The sequence below is a fragment of the Kwoniella shivajii genome, chromosome 1, assembly GCF_035658355.1.
Source record: "Kwoniella shivajii chromosome 1, complete sequence".
NCBI classification, from domain to species: domain Eukaryota; kingdom Fungi; phylum Basidiomycota; class Tremellomycetes; order Tremellales; family Cryptococcaceae; genus Kwoniella; species Kwoniella shivajii.
Genome location: NC_085908.1, coordinates 2,448,363 through 2,464,150, shown reverse-complemented (window position 1 = coordinate 2,464,150; position 15,788 = coordinate 2,448,363). Strand labels below are relative to the sequence as shown.

Genomic DNA, 15,788 nt, shown 5'->3' with positions numbered 1-15,788 from the left:
CTCGATCCATAATGGCCGTCATCCAAGATGGTGGACCATCTCAGCATGTTCGAAAAAGAAAATCAAATGCCAACGTGAAATCGAATCCAATTCCAAATTCTGATCCTAATTCTGACTCCAGTTCCGAGTTGATCAAAAATGGTAAATCTCAAGCTTTAATGAAGATTAACGCTGTACCAACTGAACATGGTCAAGAGATGGACAAACAGCTTGATGAGCATCAAGAGTGAGTCTCATATAATGAAATAATCGATATGAAGGAATCGGAACTAGACGATTGGTATATATACGCGGAAAATCAGCTGATTATGTGGCGATCCTGGTAGATACGAATTCGGAGGTCCTGTTGGTGTCGTTGCTATGATGGTTGGATTCCCTCTTCTCATGTGTTAGTTCCTCTCTGCTTGTGTTGAGTATCAAGACGAATATGGAACCTGATACTTTCACCATCTCGTTAGACTACCTTTGGATCTGCCTGTGGTTTTACCGTGGGAAATTCATCTATCCTACCTCCTTAGGCGATGTTCGGCCATTCCTAAACAAGATGGGACAACATATATACGAGGTGAGCTGACATTCCGATCGTTGTACAGTATGGGATAGCTAACTGTATATTAACAGGGCGCCTACCCTACTAAATTCGCTTGGATTACATACTGTGGTCTTACAGCTATTCAGCTATTCTTTGCAGCTGCTCTTCCTGGTCTCGCTCAAAACGGTCTCCCTGTTCCTTCTTTAGGGTATAAAGCACTTCCTTACCACTGTAACGCCCTTTACTCCTGGTACGCAACATTGATCCTATCATATGTCTTACACAAGACAGGTATCTATAGATTACCTTGGATCATCGAAAACTATGGTCAGATCATGACTGTAGCCTTGATAGTCTCGTTCTCTGTATCAATCATCATTGATTTAGCAGGCAGATTCTTCCATTACGGTGGTAAACCATTAAGGTTATCAGGAAATATCATTTATGATCATTTCATGGGTATATCACTCAATCCAAGATTAGGAAGAATCGATCTCAAAATGTTCGCTGAGGTTAGAGTACCATGGGTACTATTATTTTTAATATCCCTTTCAGGTGTAGTCAAACAATACGAAGAATTGGGAAGAGTCTCTTATAATATGTGGCACATGCTTTTAGCAACTGGATTATACATGAACGCATGTGCAAAAGCTGAACATATGATTCCTCAAACATGGGATATGTTCCATGAGAAATTCGGCTGGATGTTGATCTTCTGGAATATGGCTGGAGTGTGAGTATTATTTTTGGTTCAAGTTTCTTTATTCAATATGAAACTGACAAACTTCTTTTATCACTATAGTCCCTTCACATATTGTTATCCTACGATTTACATGGCAAGAGCTCCTGCTTCTACATATGAATTCCCATTATGGGGTAACATTGCAATGTTCGTCACACTCGTTACGTTCTATTACATATTCGATTGTGCAATGGCTCAAAAATCAAATTTCAAGATGCATGAACAAGGTGAACACAATCCAAGAAAAGCATTCCCCGTCTTACCTGGATCCGATCTCAAGAACCCTACATATATTCAAACTAAACATGGAAATAAACTCTTGACGAGTGGATTATGGCAATATGCTAGAAAGATCAATTATACCGCAGATTGGATCCAGGCTTTCACCTGGGGTTTAACTGCAAGTTTCAATACTCCAATCACAATGTTTTACCCTATCTTCTTCTTTGCAGTCTTGGTACATCGTTGCGGAAGAGATTTCGCTAAATGTTCAAGAAAATATGGTGAAGATTGGGAAGAATACTGTAAAGTCGTCAGATGGAAATTCATTCCTTACGTCTATTAGATCCTTGACATCTGGTCAGAAGAGATACCGTAAGCAGAACCTCGGGGAAGAACAGGTCTTGACAAGACGATTGAATGGTGTCAATAGTCGAGGTTTCAAAGGACATTTCATATAGATAACATAAAGTAGTAGAAACGGTACCTTGATTAGATAATACACTTATAGACTCCTTTCAGAAAGGAGGCGAACATGTTCTCGAGCATTCTTAGATGCAGCATTGTCTACCTTCTTCACAACATTGAGGTACATACAGACCAGATGCATCGCATGATCGTTCACCTGTTAGGTGCACTGTTTGATGTAACTGTCGTACTAACTGTATTGTCAAAGTGCCACATCTATCGGGATCTGATCGATTACATGGTAACACCCGTTTTATCGGGGAATGAAGTGCACCATAGAACAATTATATTCAAAATGATATATTCTAGTCACGTCATGTTCCTTCCATGGCTGATTCAGCTCATTATTCATACATGAGTTTACATCTAATCTCTTCGAATCCTCTTTCTGACTCATCAATCATTTCCATATAATCAATCAGTTACCTTCCTGGTGAGTTTGAGGTCTTCCTTATCCTAGGCGAATGTGATGAAGTGGCGATGAATAAGCAATATGCTTCGGAGCGAGGGGAAAAGAAAATGTATAAATAGGACATGATTCCGAAGAATGTGTGTCGGATTCTTCTTTTTTTGATTATCACTTCAACACTGTCGCAATTCGTATCATAACATTCCCAATCAACCACTGTATCACTCACAAACCGTTGTATCGACCAAAGAGCAATTGTATTGTTATACGTACACAAAATTCAAACGCGATCAGTTGTTGCTATCAGTAGCTTACCTCCCAATTCTTCATCTTATCTGTTTAGTAATCTACCACTTCTAAATCTAGAAAGAAAAGAAATTAATCAAAATGGTCAAAGCTATTGAATCTTATGACGAGTTCAAGACTCTTGTGAGTATATTTAACCCTTCTGCTTTTACTTGATCCCCTCAAGTCGAACAAATTTTCAGACCATAGATCAAACCGATTGCTAACCTTTGTTCTCTCGTTTGCTTTTCCCCAGATCTCAGGACCTGAGACTGTCGTAGTCGATTACTGGGCTACATGGTGTGGACCATGTAAGATGATCTCTCCTCATTTCGGTAAACTTGAAGCCAAGTACCCTGGTGTCAAATTTGTCAAAGTCGACGTAGAGGAACAAGAGGTGAGTTCCAAGTTTCTCGGAGTTTCCTTCTACTTACATTTCATCCTCATTGTAACATGCCTACTTGCGCTATGCACTTTTGTTGTCTGAACTGAATTCGAATACAACCACTGACACCCTCGGAATGTATTTTGAATAATAGGAAATCGCCAAAGAAGCAGGTATCAAAGCTATGCCAACTTTCATCGCTTACAAAGATGGTCAACCCATCGAGACAGTCACCGGTGCCGTCCCCGCCAAGCTTAATGTGAGCACCCATGTTTCATCTCAATTCTGAGATTACAATCGAGTTGACGCTGATATCTATGGATCCATAAATAGGCTCTTCTCGAAAAGATCTCTGCTTAAGTAAAATAAGTAGATATCGTCTCGATGCATAGAATGAATCAGCGTAATGATAACGACTCGATGAAGCTTTATCTACGATATGATGGTGTGTAGTATGACTCGTATTGGTCGGCATCCCGTCTTGAACATGATCGATCTACCTACTAACACCACGGAAGATCCTGGCTGATGACTGAGAATCACATCATTACACTGCATCGTTCAATTGACAACTGTATGAACACATCAAGCTCAAGAAAGTATAATCACGCTACGATGCGGAAGAATGTTAAAAGACTACTGATCAAACTAAACCAATACTTTCTATGAACAGACCGCTGCTCATCTTCCCGTGCAATATGTACACCCCCTTTGAATCCGCCGTTCAACAGAATGTCGACCCTGAGAGAAGAGCTCAATTCCTTGTCATTCAATCTTCCCACCATGATCTCATATCACTCTGATCAACCTCTTCACTCATGTCACTCATAGCATCCATATCACTCTCATCACTCATATCACTCGTATCACTCCTCTCACGATTCCTAAATTCCGTGGGCTCAGTCGATGACTTGAAATCCGATTGACTAGGCACTGTATCCGTGATTCGTTTTCTATGAGTATCGTATAGACTGAGAAGTCTGGTTTCCTCATTTTCCATCTCCATCAAGCTGTTTCCAATGCAATTTGAAGCTGTATCTAAACCCTGAATCGTACCTTGGTCGTAATCGTCATGTTTTGATCCTCTCGCGAAATCGATCGCCCTAACTCTTACTTGTGGATAAGGTGGGATATAATCACTTTTAATTCCAAGAACTTTTTCCTTCGCAGACCCTGATTTTGAAGGTACCTGGATACCGGATGTGTTTTTCAAGGACGTACATTCATCCTCAGATTTGACGACCGAACGATATTTTTGTGCGAAGTTCTCCGGCCAATATATGGGTTTCCTGGTTGATTTCGGTTGGCTGGGGTCAGGTAGGGGAGTACCTTGTACAATGTACATTGAAGTACCTGTAAGTCTATATTTTGTATTCTTAACTGCTTCTTTCAATCCTTCAATCTGGGTTCTAGTTTCACGTGCAGTTGATATTTTGGACTGTAATTCATTGAGCTCCGATCGTAATAACACTAAATCCAATACTCCAATTTCTGCAGATTCGGCATCTGAAAATACAGTGTTTTTGTTTGCCGTTGTTGTGGCTACATATATATTGGTGTAAGGTGTGAGATAAGGTTTCGAAGTACGTTCTGATGTTTGCGGATCTTTTCCCGATGCTTGAGGATCGTCTGCCGCTGTTTGAAAATTTTCTTCCCATTTCAAAGGTTCGAACGGTTCCTGAATACTGTATAGCCTGGTTTGATCACAAGTTTTGTACAAAGCGTTAAAAACATCTTGTAACGTCGGTGCGTCTTTTCTCTCATAATCCCAATCTCCCCTCTTCAATGAACCTCCAATTGACATGTCTGCCGTGATGGGTTCCCACGTGCAGGAACGAGGATTTCTTCGACTTCTCTGTATGAGGTAAAATCGACATTAGTGATCATGTTCAGATAAGAGCATTTTACTCACCTTACTCCAGATCCAATTGAGACCTTGTGTTGCACTTGTACTTTTCTCAGCGTAATCGGTCATTTTCTTGATGTTCTCAGGCGTGCTATCAGTTGCATTGGGGTTGTACAATAGTGTACCCAATTTGGTATCAGCTTCGGTGATTGTGTCAGGCTCGAGTCCGTATCGAACATTTTCTAATTTCAAAGACTGTGAATGATTGCAAAAATGACAGTTCAGCTCAATTTCTTTCTTTCATGAGGTCTAAGTTGGTCTTCATATCAGAACTATGGGATGGGTCCTCTGTCGATAGGCTAACTCACTCGAGTGAAGAGATCAGATTTCTTGTTACCGTTTGGATCTTTAGCTGGATGCCGAAAGGATCCGTGATACTTTGGTAACCAAGGTCTCAAAGCGTTCAGTGGACCTCTTTTTTTCTGGGCTTCTCTGTAAAACTGGATTTCTTCATAATAAGTTGGCTACGGTGATTAAAGCAATTGGAATTTCAGCATCAGCATAAGCTTCCTGATGTGTAGGTACTAATATTTGATCTCGAAGGGATTGAAGCAAGTGAACAGATAAGGGATTTTGTGATCATGTGGTTGAAAACATGTATAACAACATATAGCTTGGCATGCAGTATATACACTCACTTTGTGCAGTGTCCGTCCGCCATCTGTGACGGTGATACCACCATGACCCCCTTTGGTTTTCAGCCTCTCTGGAACATCTGTCGAGCCTTCCGTTAAAGAGGCAGCAGAGCCACCCTGCTTGATGGATCCAAGAGGAGCTTCTGAGAGATTTAGTGAAGGGTTATACTTCCAGCTGCGTTTAGGAACAATGTTAGGTTTTTTTCGCAGATCGCTTGGATTCAGACTCGCAATAGCGTCATTTAAGGAGCTCATATCGGAATTAATGTCAACATGGCCTCCGCCGTCGTTAGCCATTTTATACGATGGCAATAGGCGGTGGAAGTGGCAAAAGTAACACAAATGGGTTAAGGTCAGTCAATCAGCTGCTATAATGTGTGTGAGATTCCGATCTGATAAATTTAGTAAAAGGGGGGTGAGTGTAAATGTATAGATATGTATGATGAGAGATGATGAACAAGAAGTCGATGCATAGAGCTTTATGACCTGTTTTCTAGTCTACCAGGAAGGCCGAGTAGCGTGCTAGCTTCTCATTCCTGGCGCTGTTGTGCATGTCAGCCCACAAAGGTTTCTTTCTTGAGGCTGGACAACATGACGTATGGGTCTTCTTGATTCGTCATCATCATATCTGACTATAAAGGATGGACAGTCTTCGAAGCATTTGTAAACGTCTTCCTGAAGAAAGAATGCAGAAAGGTACAAATGGTTTCAATGAGGTGCCACACTACCTTGCACAATATTTCCGAATATAATCCCGTGGTATGAAGCAAGACACGTGGCTCCCTTGTACTGGGATCCCCATCCACTTGTACGTTTCTCGCGACGTCCTGTTCGCATAAATAACAAAATTTCAAACTTTCAGATCTTCTCTTTCTTCTTCTTTCTTTTCTTAAAAATATGGGCCCGGCTCGATCCTTCTTTTCTCATAAAGGAGGCTCTCAGCATTTCTCGACTGAATGGAAGCGTCCCCCCTTTTAGATTGACGTATATTTCCTGTCGACGGGAGTACGGCTTCCCCTATATCAATCTATTATTCCATCTTTCTCTTTCTCTCTTTATCGGTTCCCTTCCTTAAAAAAGTTGGTCGAGCTGGTCATAGATTGGGAGAGGAAATGGAATAGTTTAATCAAGACAACCGTTATTTCATATCCTTGCTTATTATTTTTTCAAAAAGAAAAGGCGATTCGCCAATGAGGTTTTGGGAGAAACCAACGGATTGACATATCTTCCTCGTATATATAACCTTTTTGATATTTCTGTTGATTCCAAACAACAATGTGATGTATCTTTTGGTATCGCGAATTTGTTACATGATATTCTGCTGCACAATGGATGAGATGTAGACGAAATGATTTCATGTCAAGCAGTCAATTGTCGCCCACACCGAATCTCAGATTTGACCGGTAATTGCAATTGACGCAAATATACAAGTCGTCAACATCTCTTTCTCCGCTACATCTCACGTCTGTTACTTTGCTTTCTTCTCGCATATATTGCAAAAATGATGAAATGACCTCACGCATACGTTCTGTCCTTCGACCTAATCTCCCTCCACATATCGCTCTATCTCTTGCGAAAAAAGCTGCTCCGTTAAGTCCAGCGGTACCATTCTTTCGTGATTTAGGACATACGATACCTACGAAATGGGCACTGTATCGACCTCTTCTTAAAACAACGACTTGTTTACCAAGTACTCGACGTGAGATCAGGACGAAATGGCAAGAGAAAAAGGGATTAACCTCAGTCCCGAAAGTGAGAGTATTCCTTCAAGAATACCATGATCTCCTAGATCATTTACGATCCAGCGACCCTTCCTATAACGAAGAAACCCAATCACTTGAATGTAAATTAGTGGAGAAACATCGTTCATTTGATGAATCACAGACTCGCTTGAAAGAACCACAAATGCCAGTCCCGATGAAACCCAGATTGACAGGATCATTTTATCGACCAACATTGTTCAATCCTCCTTTACCAAGAATGAAACCCCAACCAATTGAAATAGGTGCCATGATACATAATCGATTACGTGCAAGGGAGAGAAGAATAGCCAAAAGGAAAGAGTACGCTTCTTTGTTGACTGATATGAAATTGGAAGTTGGGTTTTGGAAATCTACAATTGCTACTGCCCCTGCTACTACTCCTCAAATACGGGAAGCCTCGAATGACAACAATAATCAAGATTGGGTTAAAGGGAAAGATCCAAGATCACCTGGAGGTTGGGATGGTACAATCAAGAATGAATTGAAACTCATGGATGAAAGATTCGAAAAGGAACATAAACGGTCTGAGATGGTCTTTGACCAGTACCTATTAAAAAGAGTGGGTAAAGCAAGACAAAGAAGAGACATCTGGTGGAAGGAACTGAAAGAGAAGAAAAAGAAGGGAAAGGACGAAAGTTCGACAGTCGACGGTCCAACGTGACAAATCTCGAACCCGTGGTGGAAGGACTGCATCGCCATCAAAACACTGAAAACGATGCAATCAACGAACAGTCGCAACAGAACATGGCGTCGTGGAGACAATAGCATATGGGGTATCTATGTGCGGGGTATATATGGTTGAGTACTGTTCCTATTCTACACAAGATTATGCCTCCTCTAGGTCGGCTGCAAGAGCCATTCCCACGGCCCGTAAAATCTCAAGAGAAGGCTCAGCTATATCGTCGTCGTCGCCCTCTTTCACTTCTTGCTCTTCGTCACTATCATCCGGTCGATGAACATCGTCGACTTCCTCGTCGTCTCCCTCATCGTCCTCTTCCGCCTCATCTTCCGATTCATATTCTCCTAGAGCCATTAGTCCCTCTACAGCTACTTTGGGCTTCTTCGCCTCTTCCTCCCTACCCTCAACAACAACATCCGCAAGCCCTGTATCAATCTGGTTCACTCCCCTTTTACCCCAACCTGAATCTCTTGTCCTCTCAGAGCTCCAAATGGCAGGTTCTGATAATGGTACCATGACGAAGACGCCCTCGTTCAATCCTTCTTCCCATTTAGTCTGCTCCATTATTTCGAGGGTTGGGAATTCGACCCATGCTGTTCCTTTCAGCACTTTGGCAAGTGGCAGAGAAGGTTCAAGGGGTGGATAGAAGAGTCTTTGACCTTTGTCATGTTCAGGAGCAGGACGAGAAGGCGTCGAATGAAATGGTAGCACGCAAACGACTTTCGAAACGTCTGGAGGAAAGGATATGAGATCTGAAAGTGTTGGAAGGGAAGATGATTTAGGGGAAGCAAGGAGGACCCGTGCGTGAACGATGGATTTGTTGGCGGAACTTGAAGAAGAAGAAGAAGGATCGAGGAGTTGAGCAGGAATGGATAAACGGATCGTTAGGAATAGGTTCTTCGTTCTGCAAAGGGGCCCTTGGAGATCAGTATATGCATCCTTGAACCATTCTGAGTTTGCAAAGAACTGTACAAAGTGAATAGACTTACTTTATGCTCCAACTAGATTGATTTAATTTTCTCTGTTCCATACCAGTAGGCATAAAACTGATATCACAGCCTAACCTTTCCAATTCTCTTTTCAATCCAATCATCTTACTTGATCCTCTATTTGTTTTTCCTCTTGATATCATATCGCCTCTTGATCCTCCTCGGCCTCCTCTTCCTCTTGTTGATATTGACTTTCCCCTTGAAGAAGAAGAGATAGAGTTTATTTCTTCAACATTAACATTCTCGCCCCATGCTCCAACTTTCCTCCTCCCTTCTTCTAGCCATTTATAATCATCTGACCAGGCCCCTTGACCATATTGATTCAGCGGGACGAACGCAGCTGGATCTCGAATCCCATCACACTCATCACGGGTTTTATGGGTTTTGGAACATAACAAAGAACATGAACGAGCTGAGCATTTAGGACAAGTGTACTTGGGCGGTGAGGAGCATATTGTACATTTCGCTGGATCAATCGCGGGTTTGAGTTTTGAAGAAGGAGGTTTGGGTACAGCTGTTGAGGTGGGATTAGGGTTGATAGGGATTGAAGAAGGTCGAGAAGGTCCAGCGACGGCTATACCAGAAGTAGGTATGAAGTTTGGTCGAGCGGGAAGAGGATGATTCATCGTGAAAAGACTGACAAAATGTCTTATGCTCACGAAGCAAGTGACGGCGAGGACAAGCTGATGTGGTTGATATCCTTCCAGACAACATATAAAGGCAAGCAAAATACGGAGATATAAATCTTGAAAAATTAGATCAATCAACCGGGATTCCAACCTTTTTTCAGCCGAAGATCAAAACCTGGCGGAGGACGCCGTACAGTAAACCAAAACGGTACGGGGGGACACCATCTCAAAAAGAGCAGTGGTAGAATGGTTCATCTTTCTCTTCCCATAAAATTACCTATTGATGCAAGATGCAAAGCGAATTTCATCATATTGCAACGAGGGTTGAGAACCTGGATCGCTAAGAAGCTCAACTCGAATGTCAGGAAACAATTCATCTGTCAAGTGCCTCAGCCCGCTTTCACTTCGAACAGATTGACATATCGTCATTCATATCCCTTTTCTCTCCCTTCACTAACTGATCAACCAGTAAATGGTCCATTTCCGATTTACCCTAATAATTGCATGACAACCATCAAGCCACGATTGATTTGCTCTCGGATCGTATCTCAGCAGTCCCGTGTGACCCGATCCGTGCGAGAGAGGAACCATCTACACCCTATCTTCGCGGCGTGTAAGCAATCAACGGACATGGTCCAAAGGCGAAGATAGAGAAACGTTCGCTTCCGCTTTCGAGCTCAGACCTATTTGATGGTGATCATCTCATTAACAAAGATAATGGTTTCAGTCGTTGATCCAACGCTAAGGTCGTTGATATTGGATTGTGGCTTGAATGAATACTGACGGAACAATCAGTTTCTGAATGTATATAAATCATTGGAGGATAGGTCGAGTATCAACTGTTCTATCATATTCTCTCAGTCTTTGACTTATACCAGAAATCCATACTTACTCATAAATCATCGACATCGACAGTGGACCTTATAACTTGCGTAAAGTCAAAATGTCTGGTCAATCAAGTCTTGCTTATCCCGAAATGGTATGTTCGACGTTTATCTCTCATACTGTAGCCAGTGAGGTTAATTATACTCATGCATATTCTGCAATTTGCAGGCAGATTTATTCAACCGAAATGATAAGTGGGCAGAAGGAGTACGAAAACGTGATCCTACTGTGAGTTGCACAACATCTTTCAGTCCTGCGTCATGATATCCTGTAAAACATGTACTGATTTCTAATCTAATCAAAAATTAGTTCTTTCCAAAACATTTCCCAGGTCAAAGACCCGAAATCCTCTGGATCGGCTGTAAGACCTATTACTTCCAGAAAACAACAACTATGACAGGAATTAACGTTGAATCAGGTTCTGATGCTCGTGTACCTGAAACTACTATAATGGGATGTCAACCAGGGGATGTATTCGTCCATCGAAACATCGCAAAGTGAGTTCAAGGATTTTCGAGGTTATGGATAGGTGATCACTCGATAAATGCAATTCTACTTGAATGAAAATAGTTTATATTCCCCTCAAGATGATTCTCTCAACGCAGTGATGATGATCGCTTTGCAGAACTTCAAGGTAAAACACATCGTGATCACTGTAAGTGCCACCACTCCGTCTAATCCATTACCAAGTGTCAAATACCGTTTACAGTATTTCTGATTGACTGAAATGCTATAAACGATTAACTGATCTGATCTGGTTCGACTCGATTCAGGGACATACGAATTGCGTAGGATGTACAACAGCATTAAACGTATCGAGACTCCCTTTAACTCCAGCCACCACTTCTCTTCAACGGTATATTCAACCATTGGCGACTTTATCTCGAACACTCTTTACTGCAGATGGTCCCCCTACATTAGATTTATTAGTCGAGGAAAATGTACTGCAGCAAGTCAAAAATCTATCTGAATGCGATGTCGTTAAAAACGTATGTACTTTCTCAATCACCTTCAAATCGATGCTTGTACAAAACTTGAAGTTTCGTTTTATGATTACCAGGATTGGAATAAAAGAGGTACCGATGGTGTCAGAATTCATGGATGGGTTTATCATCTTGAAAATGTAAGTCCCAAATGGCGCATCATTTACTTGACCAATCTTCGAGTCAGCCCAAAACTTCTACCTATACATACACTAATGAAATCATACACGTGCTTTCGCCTAGGGCACAATTCGAGATCTTGATTGCTCCATCGGTCCACCTGGCCATGTTCCAGGTCAACGAATGGTCAAGAACTACTTCTGAGACTGAACTCAGAACGAGGTACTACCGTTGCTATCTAGCTACATTTGAGCGAACAATACCAGATGATTAATAGTGAAGTTTGCAACACAATGTATGCATAATCATATATAAAATGAACGAGCAAGGAAAAGATGTGTGAATAAGAAAACCCTCAGCGAAATAATATGAGATTATCGCTCCCCGCATTGATATACCCTTTAATGACCGATGTCAGGCGGTCAGGTATTCAAGCTAGCGATGAAGAAATTCAATAGCATCATTGGGTAGTGTGAAAGGATGAGAAGAAAAACACTATTCCATTCCTCTTTCACTTGGCGTGAGAAGAAGGATTGGAAGTGCAACAAAAAACAAAATCAGGTGTGTGGGTGATTTTTGTGAAATGTTATAGAAAAAAAAGGGTAGGGAGGAGAAAAGAGAAGAATAAAGAAGTGATATTAATAAACCCAAGAAACACAGAGTAAGCCCCATCGAGTTACCTTTTATCCCTTTCCTAAAATACAGAAAAGGATTTGAAAAAAGGCAATCGTATAACTATAAACTATGAGCACGTAAATTTCATCTTTTCTAATCCCAATCTGAGGGATTTTTTCCATTTGATCCTTTTTTTTTAAAGAGACTTCTCTTCCGAATCTTCATAGACATCCTGATGACTCGTATCTTCGTCATATAGTAGAACGGGGATGAAGATTGGAATGTAGAGAAGCAAAGGAATAGACCTATACATCCTCGACTTTTCTTTTTGGCTTGATCCGATATCATATCTACCAATTCGTAGCTCGGATTATGAAAAACCGTACACTGTAAATCGATGGAAATTGAGTCATATCGTTTATAATTGATCAAACCTTTCTTTCGAAAAGCCAGTCTTTACCCCTCATCAACCAAGGAAACCATGCAGGGAGGGATTGAAAAGAAATTGATTCGTTCGTTCATCTGTTTAAGATTTTCTTTTAAATTAGTGAAAATGGAGGAAGAAATACGATTGATCAATCTTGTAGTACTCAGATACAAGTCCTTTCGGAACCAAAAGTATTCTCCCCCCATTCAATCACTCAAAAATCAAAAAAAGAATAAACTAGTAGAACCAATATAACTTCTCCTCAATATCCAACCAGATTTCCATGAGATAATGAAGGGCGAAAGACCGAAATTGAGGAAGATAGAAGACAAATGGTGAAAAGAGGCTCCGGGGACTTTCACCCACAGTAAACGAGTGTGATAGAGCGATTCAATGAAGAGTCGTCTATTGGTACGTGAACTGCGATTACGATTCTTGTGCTTGGGTTCATGAAAAGAAGAAAAGAGAAGAAAGAGAAAGAGCAAGAAGGGAAATTTGTACGGGTCCAGTGGTCGGAGTTGAAATTTTGGTCGACGAAACACGCGCTCTTCTTTTAATTCTCACTCCCATTTAAGATGTGCTGTGAATCTTAAAAAGTGGAGGTTGTCCTCCCCGTATCAGTCCGATGATGATCCCTATAAAAGTTCAAAATACAAGACTGCGATCATCATCAAACCGATTGATAACTTTCTCAGCATAAATCACCTACCAAGACGAAAACGATGACAGGGACTAGACCGAGGAAAGCATTGGTCATCGGAGCTGGACCAGTGGGAGCGCTCACCGCTCTGAGTCTACATCGACGAGGATGGGAAGTGGAATTATGGGAGTCACGAGATGGTCAGTCCAGTGGCTAGATTGTTGTGATTACCGATAATTCAGTCACTAAAGAAGTAGACCACAGATCCACGAGGTGTAGATGCGGCTCCAAGTAATCTGAGATCCATCAATCTGGCCATATCTTCTCGTGGTCTTGAAGCTTTGAGAAGTGTCGATCCTTCTTTAGGTAAGCAAGCTCTCGTCCATCTCGTCACATGACCGAGCTGACTCAAATTTCCAGCTGAACAATTCCAAAATGAGGCTATACCCATGAAGGGACGAATGATTCATCACGTAGATGGCAAACAAGAATCACAAATATATGATCCCATAAATGAACAGGTAAGCTGTCTCACCACCGTCAAACGTGAACGCACCTTGTTGAACTCGCAAACTTCCAAATTGTGATTAGTGTATCAATTCGATTGGTCGACCCTTACTGAATCAACGATTAGTCGAATCATTACCTGAAGAGATCAAGATACGTTTCAACACTAAATTATCACGAGTCGATCTGAATCATAAATATGCATATGGTTCTTCTGCAGATGACAAGAATGTCGTACCTGGTGAAGAACACGATGATGGCGAGATTGCAAGCACAGGTGCGGGTCTGAGTTCAGGTTCGAAGAAGGGAAAAAACAAGGAGAAAGAAGACTCAAAATCAACTTCTTTTGATTTAATTGTCGGTTGTGACGGAAGTTGGTCAAAAGTTAGAACCTCGATGATGCGTATGGAAAGGTGAGTTTGGCTCCTTTGTGATCTTTTGTATCCTCACCAAAACCATATTCTACGATCAATGGGAAAGGGGACATCAGTTGACCACTGTGTTGTTTATAGGATCGATTTCTCACAATCGTTCATCCCTCATGCCTATATCGAACTACACATGCCTGCAGATCCTACAAAACCAGGAGGATACGCTATAGATAAAAACCATCTTCACATATGGCCAAGACATTCTTTCATGCTGATTGGTTTACCCAATAAGGTGTGTTTCAGCTTTTAACCATCTGGCAAACCTGGGATACAAGCTTATCTTGGTTTGTTACATTAGGATGGTTCCTTCACTCTTACTTTGTTCCTTCCTTTCTCTTCCTTAGCAGCGCTCACAACCAGAGAGGCAGCAAGTCGATTCTTCCTTGAAAATTTCCCTTCTGCTGTTCAGATCGTAGGCGAAAAGATGCTATTGGACGATTTCGAGAATAACCCCAGAGGAAACCTTGTCACTATCAATGTCAGTTTGCTCACTGATATCTGGTGCATACAGGTACAGAGCTGATGAGCTTTTATGATCTAGGTCACACCTTCAGCTTGGTCCTCTCACGCTTTACTCTTAGGCGATGCGTCACACAGTATGGTACCGTGAGTGATGCCAGTTACCCAGTATATGGATACAACGTTTATAGGCTGATACTCGCTGTAGGTTTTACGGACAGGGACTAAATTGTGGTCTTGAAGACGTCCGTGTGCTCAACTCAGTACTGGAGAAACATAAAGTGCCATCGACTACATCACTTGAAGTCGGTGAAACTGACCCTCAACTCGAACTGGCATTAAAAGCTTATTCAATTGAAAGACAAGCTGATCTGAAAGCTATCTGCGAGCTGGCCTTGCAAAATTAGTGAGTAGACGAACGAGATCGTTACAATTCTCATCAATTCCATGCTCCCTTCCTCAATGATCATAGCTGACTATTGTGATCTAGTACCGAGATGCGATCTCATGTCCTCTCGCCACTACATCATTTCAGGCGTTTCCTCGATTCATTCCTCACACGTGTATTACCCTCCAAACCTTCTTCCTTACACCTGTCACTCACAGATCCCTTCCCAACCAAGAGGGTGCGAGGATGGACAAGTCTATACGAGATGGTGACTTTCAGACCGGATGTTCCTTATTCTGAAGCACTAAGAAAGGAGAATCATCAAAAGGAAATAATGGTCTGGACTGGATATATAAGTGGTTTGGTCGCACTAGGCGGAGTCGGATCGGTGGGATTCAAGTTGGCTAGAAAATGGGCTGAGCGGAGGTAGTAATCGTGAAGATGAGTGGAGAAGAGATCTTTAAGGGGATTCATCAATGTACATCACATGAGAAGGAGAAAAGGTTATTCTTGAAATCTAAAAATGTAAACTTATTGTTAGTCGTGAAAAGGAGATCTACATGTGTTACAGGAAAGCACAAAGATCAGGTTCGAGTCGTTTGATTTGGATGAAATAATGCATTTATTTGCTTTGTCTGTTTTCGTGACCGTACTCAGAGGTCGAGGAACGTTTTCTAGTTATCATTCAACCA

At 41.6% G+C, this 15,788-nt stretch overlaps 7 protein-coding genes across 7 annotated transcripts; 5 read left to right on the top strand and 2 right to left on the bottom strand.

Moving 5' to 3' along the window:
• Window positions 1–11: 11 nt before the first annotated feature.
• IL334_000922 (uncharacterized protein) lies at window positions 12–1,839 on the top strand (the record flags this gene model as incomplete). Its single annotated transcript, XM_062932684.1, has 5 exons — window positions 12–226; window positions 327–388; window positions 459–565; window positions 622–1,265; window positions 1,335–1,839. 5 exons carry the CDS (start codon window positions 12–14, stop codon window positions 1,837–1,839), a joined length of 1,533 nt encoding a protein of 510 aa, XP_062788735.1.
• A 918-nt stretch (window positions 1,840–2,757) lies between these two features.
• On the top strand, window positions 2,758–3,400 carry IL334_000921 (thioredoxin; the record flags this gene model as incomplete). Its single annotated transcript, XM_062932683.1, has 4 exons — window positions 2,758–2,799; window positions 2,912–3,052; window positions 3,195–3,299; window positions 3,374–3,400. 4 exons carry the CDS (start codon window positions 2,758–2,760, stop codon window positions 3,398–3,400), a joined length of 315 nt encoding a protein of 104 aa, XP_062788734.1.
• Window positions 3,401–3,809: 409 nt separating this feature from the next.
• Window positions 3,810–5,878, bottom strand: IL334_000920 (uncharacterized protein; the record flags this gene model as incomplete). Its single annotated transcript, XM_062932682.1, has 4 exons — window positions 3,810–4,895; window positions 4,953–5,141; window positions 5,255–5,410; window positions 5,585–5,878. 4 exons carry the CDS (start codon window positions 5,876–5,878, stop codon window positions 3,810–3,812), a joined length of 1,725 nt encoding a protein of 574 aa, XP_062788733.1.
• A 1,212-nt stretch (window positions 5,879–7,090) lies between these two features.
• IL334_000919 (uncharacterized protein) lies at window positions 7,091–8,005 on the top strand (the record flags this gene model as incomplete). Its single annotated transcript, XM_062932681.1, has 1 exon — window positions 7,091–8,005. One exon carries the CDS (start codon window positions 7,091–7,093, stop codon window positions 8,003–8,005), a length of 915 nt encoding a protein of 304 aa, XP_062788732.1.
• Window positions 8,006–8,170: 165 nt separating this feature from the next.
• On the bottom strand, window positions 8,171–9,638 carry IL334_000918 (uncharacterized protein; the record flags this gene model as incomplete). Its single annotated transcript, XM_062932680.1, has 2 exons — window positions 8,171–8,927; window positions 9,013–9,638. The coding sequence occupies 2 exons, from the start codon at window positions 9,636–9,638 to the stop codon at window positions 8,171–8,173; spliced, it is 1,383 nt and encodes a 460-aa protein (XP_062788731.1).
• Window positions 9,639–10,584: 946 nt separating this feature from the next.
• On the top strand, window positions 10,585–11,833 carry IL334_000917 (uncharacterized protein; the record flags this gene model as incomplete). The annotated part of the gene is made up of 8 exons (XM_062932679.1): window positions 10,585–10,620; window positions 10,695–10,754; window positions 10,836–10,887; window positions 10,945–11,023; window positions 11,097–11,181; window positions 11,300–11,515; window positions 11,587–11,649; window positions 11,753–11,833. The coding sequence occupies 8 exons, from the start codon at window positions 10,585–10,587 to the stop codon at window positions 11,831–11,833; spliced, it is 672 nt and encodes a 223-aa protein (XP_062788730.1).
• A 1,560-nt stretch (window positions 11,834–13,393) lies between these two features.
• Window positions 13,394–15,526, top strand: IL334_000916 (kynurenine 3-monooxygenase; the record flags this gene model as incomplete). The annotated part of the gene is made up of 9 exons (XM_062932678.1): window positions 13,394–13,511; window positions 13,576–13,677; window positions 13,732–13,832; window positions 13,903–14,231; window positions 14,331–14,481; window positions 14,548–14,727; window positions 14,791–14,855; window positions 14,917–15,114; window positions 15,199–15,526. The coding sequence occupies 9 exons, from the start codon at window positions 13,394–13,396 to the stop codon at window positions 15,524–15,526; spliced, it is 1,572 nt and encodes a 523-aa protein (XP_062788729.1).
• Window positions 15,527–15,788: the final 262 nt, after the last annotated feature.